At 38.7% G+C, this 10,417-nt stretch overlaps 1 protein-coding gene across 1 annotated transcript; it reads right to left on the reverse strand.

Moving 5' to 3' along the window:
- Positions 1 to 6,225: 6,225 nt before the first annotated feature.
- Positions 6,226 to 7,281, reverse strand: LOC112637261. The gene has a single exon (XM_025406560.1). The coding sequence runs from the start codon at positions 7,279 to 7,281 to the stop codon at positions 6,226 to 6,228; it is 1,056 nt and encodes a 351-aa protein (XP_025262345.1).
- Between the last annotated feature and the right edge of the window lie 3,136 nt (positions 7,282 to 10,417).

The raw sequence follows: 10,417 nt of genomic DNA on the forward strand, positions 1-10,417 counted from the left end.
AATAAATGGATGACTTTTCTTGTTCGATACGTTGATCCAGAGACATTAGATATTCGCTCACAATTAATCAAATTAATCGATATTGATGCCAAAGATTCAAGCGCAGAAAAGTTGTTTGAGGCATTTAAATGTGAAATGTGGAAATTACAGATACCGTTTTTAAATATCGTAGCCTTATCATGTGATAATGCATCTGCTATGACAGGAAAACATTTATCGTTTCAAAAAAAATTGGAAAAAATGTGTCCACATTTATTAACATTTTCATGCCCATGCCATTCTTCTGCATTAGCAGCGCATGCGGCCTGTTCTAAAATGCCTTCATATTGCGAGGAATTTCTAAAAAAAATTGCTACTTATCTCAATAGCAGTCCAAAACGTACAGCTATTTTTCGTGAATTTTGTGAATGTTTTCAAGAAACAAATCGCAAAATATTGAAATTATGTGATGCGCGCTGGCTTTCGCACTATTTATGCATCGAAAGGCTTCTTGAATCTTGGAATACAATTAAATACTTTCTTACTGAAATGGTTGTAAGTGAAAAAACAAATTCTGGAGAATATCTATTGTCTATGATGGACAACGTAGAGATGAAAGCTTCCTGTTTTTAAAATACGTTTTAAATTACTTTAATGCATTTAATGCATTCTTTCAAGCATTAGAAACAAGGATTCATTTATTACATCCAAAATCTAGAAACTTTCTTTTCCAAATCTGTCGAAATTTTTTAAAAGAAGAATATTTAAAACCATTTTCTACAAATATTATATTCTCACTAAAAGAAAATCAAAAAGTTATAAATGAAATTATTTTGGGATCAGAATGTGAAGAATATCTAAACGAATTAACATTTAAAGGTCACATAAACATAGTTAAAATTGTTCGAGGGAACTGTTTAACATTTTATGTGACTGCTGCGGAAGAAATTCGTAAAAGATTACCCATAAACAACATGTTTTTATCAAAGTTACAAGTTTTTCGACCATACATAACTTTATTTGATAATAATAGAGAAACCTCATTCAATGATGTTTCTTTTATAGCTAAAACTATTGGCGGTTTTGATGAAAATGGTTTAAAAGAAGAATGGATTGCTTTACCATTAGATTTTACAATGGAAGAAAAACAAAACTTTTCTAAATTAAATTTCGACAGTATGTGGAAAAAAATTTTACAAAATCGACACAATAATTTTACTAAGTATCCTAATTTAACAAATGTTATAAGTACTATAAGATCTTTTCCAAATTCAAATGCTGATCCGGAAAGAATGTTTTCTTTTTTAAATAATTTGAAAACGAAAAACTTTTATGCACAGGATAATGAGACAAAACTATTGGTGCAAAGAAAACGTATGATTGTTTATAATAAAAAGTGCATTGCAAATTACACATTTTTTATTATAAACAATCATACGTTTTCTTTGCACCAATAGTTTTGTCTCATTATCCTGTGCATAAAAGTATTAGGGTAAGACTACCGAAAACTAAATATTTTACGAGATATTTTGCATTTTATATCGAAGTACTGCAAACTTTGAAGCCTTATAACTCAAAAAGTACTTAATGAAAAAACATTTGTCTGTAGTGTTTTGGAAAGCTCTCGAGATAAGCTACAAGAATATGTAATGAAAAATAGTGGGTTCAATTTAATAAATTGAAGGTGACTTTTATGTGACCTTCAAATGACTTTCCAAGATCAAACCAATGCTACCAATCTTATGTCCCCCTTCACACCCTACAATTTTTGTTTGAAACATTTCTTTCTGAAGAGTGCTGTTTTCGAGATATTCGAGTGTATTTATTAAAATGACTCACCCTGTATATATATATATATATATATATATATATATATATATGTATATATATTTGTAACAAAAATAAAAAACATAAAGAAAAGCTGTGAAAGAGAAACATTGAAATATCGAAGAGCGAGGCTCGCTCAGCAGCGTTCCGCGTCGCGCATCGCCCGTCGTTTTCGTTGCTTGCTTGATAAGAAGGAGACAGAAAACTGTATTCTGTCCTCTTCTTTTAGCCGAAGCTCGCCGAAGCGCCGAGCTCACACGTACGCTTACGCACACATCTCCGTTACCCTCTCCACTACGCGTGGCATGTTGCTTGCGGAGATAATCTTGCATCCCTGCTTCAGGGCCGCATTTATGCCTGCCGCCTTCTTGTTGCTTTATCCCGTTTTTCTCGGCTCTTTTTAATCTCAGCCTGGTGAGGATTTTTCCGGCAGCCGCTCGCCTTTACTTTATCGATGTCCTGTAGCGCTTAATTCGGCCGAGTTGGCTCCGTTTCGGGATTCCGATGTTTCTAATTGTCGGCTGGCCTTCCCGTGATTATTCCCCGTACCTGTTGAACATAAGGGAATGTACAGGAGCGACAGCGATAGGCTTAGATGGGTGCTTTAATTTATACAGCGGATACAAATACTTAGCTCGGCATTCTCCTTATAGTCGGCGCCTCCGCTTGTCCCGCGCGTCTTCTAATCTGATCTTCTTCGCCGGGTCGAGTCACCGGATGAGATCTCGTCACGTCCTCCCTCACGCATGCTTAACTCTACTCTAATAATTAACGCAAAAAAGGGAGAGGCGAGCCTACCCTCGCCTCCAATATTCGTTCTCTCTCTCCCTAAATCAGAGGAGAACGAGGGCCCAAACATAATACCGGTCAGATCTCACGATCCTTGTGACGGACCGCCAAGTGTCACATCACAATGTATATACATATATTGTAACGTTGCCGTCCTGTGGCGCGTCCATCCGCCCCGATTTTTACGGGACGCGGGCCGAGCGGCCGCGCCAGAATCCACAACGAGAGAACACTATCGAACTCCCTGGAGAGACGAGCAATATTATTATTTTGTTGCGTGTATTAATTTTCTTTGTCATTTTCTTTGTGTATTAATCGACTATCGGGCAACCCGCCGGAGTAAATCCAAAGGACCAGGAGCGCGCCGAGGGATCTTACGTTACGCCTGACGACACGGCGCTCCTCGACAGCCGGCGGGGGGGGCGAAATAGCGCCTGAAAGGTCGAGTGATCAGAAGCCAAAGATGCTACATCACCCCTTTTCGAGAAAGCAGGGCGAAGGTCGGATCGACGTTATCTCCCCCGCAGAGACGAGAACGACAGCTGAGCCTCCATCGGGCCATTGAAAATGGGTCCGCGACAGCAAAATTTTAATCTGAGGCCGTTGCGCGCCAGGCGCCGAAATACCTCGCACCTCGCGAGGCGCCGGGATCGCTCGCAACCTGATTGGCCGCGGGGCTGCGCACCCCTCTACGTGGTCATTGACGCCGCTATCGACCCTGGATGCGGAGATCCACGGATGATTCTGGTGCGGATGCTCGATTGACTTGATTAGTCACTGTTTGTCGTCGTTATCGTTTGTGGTAATTGTTGTCGAAAGCCGTTATAGAGATATCCGCGGATGACGAATCCGAGGACCATCCCCAGCAAGAGGATTCATATCAGTGAGGTTGCCCATCTTTTTTTCACTGTGAGTCATATACGCGATTCGGTCCGCCGGCCGGCCGTTCTGCCGCCGTCGCCATTTTCGTGTTTCGCGACCGCTCAGGTTGGTGTCGAATCGTCGTTTTTTTGTGAATTTTCGGGCGATCGGAGGCAAACGATCGAGGAAAAGCGGACAGTCGTATTGTCGGCAGTAATTGATAAGGCAACGTTCGTCTCTCTCCGGGTCTCGGGGTATTCATTACGCGTAGCTATTGACCGCCTAATATCGACCGCGTGCGCGAAGGAGGATCGCAAAAAGCGTACACCGTCCGTGTTGTCGTATCGCTGTCGTTACCGCGTGGAATATTCCCGTAGATTATCTCAGGGCGATTTTTGTGTCCGATTGCGTAGATGTCGTCGTCGATTGTTAAGTGTGCGTGTGAGCATCCATTGTCTTATACCGAATTGTGTGCGTTAGAGTATTTGCGTCTTTGTCGCGCTTACTACGCCGGCGAATAGAGCGTAGTAAGTAAGAGTTGCCTTTGTCGAATGTGTCGCGGTGCGAAATAATCGCAAGAGTAAGTAAGAATTTGCGTTTGTCGAGTGCGTCGCGGTGCGAAATAATCGCAAAAGTAAGACCGAGAGTGAAATCTGAGCTGCTTGCGCGGAAGAAAGAGGCGGAACGCCGACTGAGAAAAATCTTCGGCCGCCGTCGGCTATTGAATTTCGAACATATCGCTCACCTGTCGCATACAAGACCCGTCTTCGCAAAATTATTCATTATTTTCGATCTCTAGTTAATTATGCTGTCGAACTGTTAAGCTGTCGTTTAGAATTGCGAACTGGGAAAGTGTGAAGAACAGTCCGTAGTGATAAATCGTCGATTTGGTTGTCGAAATTACGGTACGTTTTGGATGAATATCATCCGCGAATATTTCCGTGTCGAAAATCCTTTGTATTCTGAGAAGTATCGTTCAGTCAAGCGAACTCCGGCCATAAAAACGGGCTCGGATAAACAACAGGATTGTCTTAGCGCTCTCGTTTTGATTGTCGATTTCGAGCGGACATTTGCTTTGAATAACGTCTTATTAGTCGTGCCAGGATTAATTTGATTGTGTATTTTGCTTTCTTACCTTTTTTTGAATTTATTGTGAACCGTCGTTTTAATCTGATTTGTTCTTCAATCTCATTTTTACATTTTTCTTTTATATTATTTCTCTATTAATAAATTTGTTATATTTCTTTGTTAAACTCGCGTAATTTATTTGAGTGTTAGTATCTCGTGGTTGTCGATACCCGCTTTTATGTCTGTCGCATATTGAACTAGTGAAGTCTCGCATAATCAATTGACTTTCTCCCAAAACCCCTCCCCTCTACCGTTAGGCGAGCTAGTCGGCCCGTGGCGAAGCAGGTTGTCATTTTTCGCGTTCTCTGACGTTTCGTGGAAAACTGATACGTGAAAGACCGCATCTGGCGCCCAACTTATCAAGATATCGAAACGGCCTCCGCTTCTCGGCTCGCCGCGGATCGCGCGAGAACGTCCTAAAACATACAGTTAAGAAACATACAGTAAAGAAAACATACAGTTGTTTTTAAGAAAAAATATGGAATTGTTAATTGCAAATTACATATTTTTTTTTAGAAACAACTATGTGTTTTCTTTACACCAATTGATTCCTCTCATTATTTTGTACATAAAAGTATGAAGGTAAGATAATCGAAAAATGAATGGTTTACTAGATATTTTATGGTTTATGTAAAATTAAGAAATTATTTCAAGCCTTATAACTCAAAAAGTACTTAATAAAAAGGTACTTAATTATAGTGTTTTGGAAAGCTCTCGAGATAAGCTACAAGAATATGCAATGAAAAGTAGGGGGTTCCATTTAAGAAATTGAAGGTAATCTTTATGTGACCTTCAAATGACTATCCAAGGTAAAATTTTTGCCACCCATCTTCAGTCCCCCTCGAAATCAAGCAACTTTTATTTGAAACATTTTGTTGTACATTCAAATATAAAAAAGTTATTGGGGTGGATCACTTAAAATGGCCCACCCTTATATACAGGGTGTCCCATTTTAATCCCCCACCCGAAATATTTTGAAAAGTAAATGTTTTAGAGAAAAATGTTTCAAACAAAAGTTGTTCAGGACAAAGGGGGCAATAATTGTGCATTATTGGTTCTGACCTTGAAGTCAATGTTCAAGGTTATTTGAAGGTGACATTGATTTTTTTAAATGGAAAGTCCTATTTTCGACACCGGATTTGGAAAGAGCGAGAAATTTTGCGTCCAAAATGGTACTTTATAATTTTTTTATGTGACCTTCAGAAGGTCAAATGTTGAATCGTCTGGAAGCTTTTTAACTTTAGATTCATGGGCAAACAAATACTTGAGTAGGACTTGGTGCCGACGAACTTTTACCATTTTGACCTTGAGGGCAATTTTTAAGGTCAACACGAATACCAATCCGGGATGAAAGGCGTTTAATTCGAAAAGTCTGCATACCGCTGGCGTTAGCGTCATCCAACATGCACCCCGCGGAGGTCGCACAGTCGGATTTGCATGTCTTCGGGGTGCTTTGATCAGGTGGTTCCCCTTGCCGTCACCTGTGTGTATGTGCGTGTGCGTGTATGTAAGTGCGTGCGTGCGTGCGTGCGTGCGCGCGCGTGTGTGTGTGTGTGTGTCCGGCCAACAAAGGCAAGATTAAATAATCAATCCAGTCAACAAAGGCAAGAGCATTTGTGTCGAGACCTTACAGTTCATATTCTATTTGAAATGTTCAAATGCCGCTCCATTAACCTGAATGCACTGGTTAATTCTATTGCTGAACGACTCTCTCACACTTCGAAGAATGTCCGGTGTAATATCCTGGCATGCTCTTCGTATCCTGACTTTCATATCCTCTACCGTTGTCGGTTCTGTTGCATAGACCTTCTCCTTTAGGTAACCCCAAAGAAAAAAGTCTAACGGTGTCAAGTCTGGTGATCGTGGAGGCCAAATCTGAATATGACTGCCCAAGCCAATCCACCTGTTCGGAAATTGCTCATTTAAGTACTCTTTAACTAGTCTTGATCGATGAGCGGGTGCCCCATCCTGCTGAAACCACATTCTTCGACATGTATTGCCCGGTACATACCTTAAAAGGAGTGGCAATTCATTTTGTAGGAAATTTAAATAATTAGCTCCATTTAAATGCTCTTCGAAGAAAAATGGCCCTACAATGTAGTCACCTACAATACCGGCCCAGACGTTAATAGACCATTGTCGTTGAAATTCTCTATTTCGTTTCCAATGAGGATTGATATCAGAATAATAGTGACACTTATGTCTATTAACGTCACCTCTGTTTGTAAATGTGGCTTCATCGCTGAATAGAACCTGTTCATCAAATGCAGGATTTGCATCTATCTGACCTTGCATCCAGTTGCAGAATCCTAGACGACGTGGAAAATCACCCTCTTCCAATTTCTGTGTCATATGGATATGATAAGGGTGAAATTTGTTCGATTTGAAAATTTGGTTCGCCGTTGACTTCGGTATACCGTGGTCTTTTTCAATTTGTCTCGTAGAAATTTGAGGATTTACAGTTGCAGCAGCCAAAACTGTTACCGACTTTCTTTCAGCAGGACCTGTTTTTTTACGCACTCGTTTTAAAATACCTTGCTCGGCTCTTGTGCAAAGTCTTTGCATTGTCCTCCTATCAGGGTGTCGCCTATTTGGAAATTTCTGGGCGTATAGACGCTCGGCTAGAGAATAATTACTCCTAGCTTCTCCAATAATCTTAATCATGTCCACAATTTCATTTGGCAAATAATCAGACATGATTGTATTTACGAAAAAAGAAACTAAAGAAATTTGATTTGCAAAGTTAAGAATACTGGGCGGAACTGTTTCCAATATGTAAAAAAAAAATTATAATAGCTAATGTTATACACAAAACTAACAAACGAAGCGTTAAATACAAATAAATACTTAAAGAAATTAAATTTCTTGGATGAACTATTCCTAATCTTTTTTGAAAGATATGTAAGGAAGAAAACGAAACATATTTAAATTAAAAAAACAATGAGACAAATACGAATGCAGGAATGTAGGACTGGAGAAATGTTGGAATGACCAAATGTACGAATGAAAAATGTACAAATGAAGAAGAGTACGAATGCACATAGGCATGAATGCAGGTATGAACCATTGCAGCAATGCATGAATGTACAAATGAAGTAACGTGTAATTGCAGAAATGTATGAATGCAAAAACGTAGAAAATCAGATATGCACAATCACAGAAAAATACGAATTCAGAAATGTAGGAATGTAGGAATGTCAAAATGTGTGGCTGCACATATGCACGAATGCAGAAATGCACGAACTAACAGATGTACGGATGCAGATTGGATTGATTGGATTGATCGGATTGATCGGATTGGATTGATCGGATTGATCGGAATGGATTGGTCGGATTGATCGGAATGGATTGGTCGGATTGATCGGAATGGATTGGTCGGATTGATCGGAATGGATTGGTCGGATTGATCGGATTGGATTGATCGGATTGATCGGAATGGATTGGTCGGATTGATCGGATTGGATTGATCGGATTGATCGAATTGGATTGATCGGGTTGATCGGATTGATCGGATTGAACAGATCGGATTTGATTGATCGGATTACTGAGATTGATAGGATTGGATTGGATGGATTGGAGAGATTGGATTGATGGGATTGGATTGATGGGATTGGATTGGTGTCAGTCTACATGCGAGGGTAAGAGAAAGCGAATGCTCATTTTCATTTCAGATCATTTCAAATTATGAATCAGGGGGCTGCGCCCTCCCCCCCCGAACCACCCCTCCTCGCCCTACCCTCCCCCTCTCCAGACATACCTTCTCCAAAATGCAAGCACCCCGAAGGCATGCAAATCCGACTGTGCGACCTCCGCGGGGTGCATGTTGGATGACGCTAACGCCAGCGGTATGCAGACTTTTCGAATTAAACGCCTTTCATCCCGGATTGGTATTCGTGTTGACCTTAAAAATTGCCCTCAAGGTCAAAATGGTAAAAGTTCGTCGGCACCAAGTCCTACCCAAGTATTTGTTTGCCCATGAATCTAAAGTTAAAAAGCTTCCAGACGATTCAACATTTGACCTTCTGAAGGTCACATAAAAAAATTATAAAGTACCATTTTGGACGCAAAATTTCTCGCTCTTTCCAAATCCGGTGTCGAAAATAGGACTTTCCATTTAAAAAAATCAATGTCACCTTCAAATAACCTTGAACATTGACTTCAAGGTCAGAACCAATAATGCACAATTATTGCCCCCTTTGTCCTGAACAACTTTTGTTTGAAACATTTTTCTCTAAAACATTTACTTTTCAAAATATTTCGGGTGGGGGATTAAAATGGGACACCCTGTATATATATAAGGGTGGGCCATTTTAAGTGATCCACCCCAATAACTTTTTTATATTTGAATGTACAACAAAATGTTTCAAATAAAAGTTGCTTGATTTCGAGGGGGACTGAAGATGGGTGGCAAAAATTTTACCTTGGATAGTCATTTGAAGGTCACATAAAGATTACCTTCAATTTCTTAAATGGAACCCCCTACTTTTCATTGCATATTCTTGTAGCTTATCTCGAGAGCTTTCCAAAACACTATAATTAAGTACCTTTTTATTAAGTACTTTTTGAGTTATAAGGCTTGAAATAATTTCTTAATTTTACATAAACCATAAAATATCTAGTAAACCATTCATTTTTCGATTATCTTACCTTCATACTTTTATGTACAAAATAATGAGAGGAATCAATTGGTGTAAAGAAAACACATAGTTGTTTCTAAAAAAAAATATGTAATTTGCAATTAACAATTCCATATTTTTTCTTAAAAACAACTGTATGTTTTCTTTACACCAATTGATTCCTCTCATTATTTTGTACATAAAAGTATGAAGGTAAGATAATCGAAAAATGAATGGTTTACTAGATATTTTATGGTTTATGTAAAATTAAGAAATTATTTCAAGCCTTATAACTCAAAAAGTACTTAATAAAAAGGTACTTAATTATAGTGTTTTGGAAAGCTCGCGAGATAAGCTACAAGAATATGCAATGAAAAATAGGGGGTTCCATTTAAGAAATTAAAGGTAATCTTTATGTGACCTTCAAATGACTATCCAAGGTCAAATTTTTGCAACCCATCTTCTGTCCCCCTCGAAGTCAAGCAACTTTTATTTGAAACATTTTGTTGTACATTCAAATATAAAAAAGTTATTAGGGTGGATCACTTAAAATGGCCCACCCTGTATATATGTATATATACAGGATGTCTGCTAAACATGCGGCAAAAATTCAGGGGGTGATTTATTGGGTTATTTTAAGACTTTTTTGTTATCTGATGATTTTCGAAAAAATGCTTTGTTTCGAAAATAAAAGCAATAAAAGTTTTTTGACCAATTTTTTATTCCATAGATAATAGGCGATACAGGTTTTTTTCAAGTATTAACGTAGTCTAAATAAACGTAGCAAGCTAGTGCAGATGTTGAAAACAATAACAAAATTTGTTTATTTGCCATTGATAGTTAAACTTTTGTTCGGCTGTCAATGAGGAGAAGATTAGATTCCTGCATCCTAGCTGGTGGTAGTCATTTTGAACAGTTCTTGTAATTTTCAATAATTTTGTTAAAAAACCTGTATCGCCTGTTATCTATGGAATAAAAAATTGGTCAAAAAACTTTTATTGCTTTTATTTTCGAAACAAAGCATTTTTTCGAAAATTATCAGATAACAAAAAAGTCTTAAAATAACCCAATAAATCACCCCCTGAATTTTTGCCGCATGTTTAGCAGACACCCTGTATATATGCAACGCTAAGCAAATACATTCAATAAAAAAAAGAGGCGTTGACCAAAACTGTCTCTCTTTTAAATTGCATAGGTACGCTAAAAAAGCTATATAA

Source organism: Camponotus floridanus, unplaced genomic scaffold (genome assembly GCF_003227725.1).
Source record: "Camponotus floridanus strain SB8 unplaced genomic scaffold, Cflo_v7.5 scaffold149, whole genome shotgun sequence".
In the NCBI taxonomy this organism is placed as follows: domain Eukaryota; kingdom Metazoa; phylum Arthropoda; class Insecta; order Hymenoptera; family Formicidae; genus Camponotus; species Camponotus floridanus.

Bases quoted from the DNA above. Each gene is read 5' to 3' on its own strand.
- LOC112637261 (XM_025406560.1), bottom strand. From the start codon at position 7,281: ATGTCTGATTATTTGCCAAATGAAATTGTGGACATGATTAAGATTATT.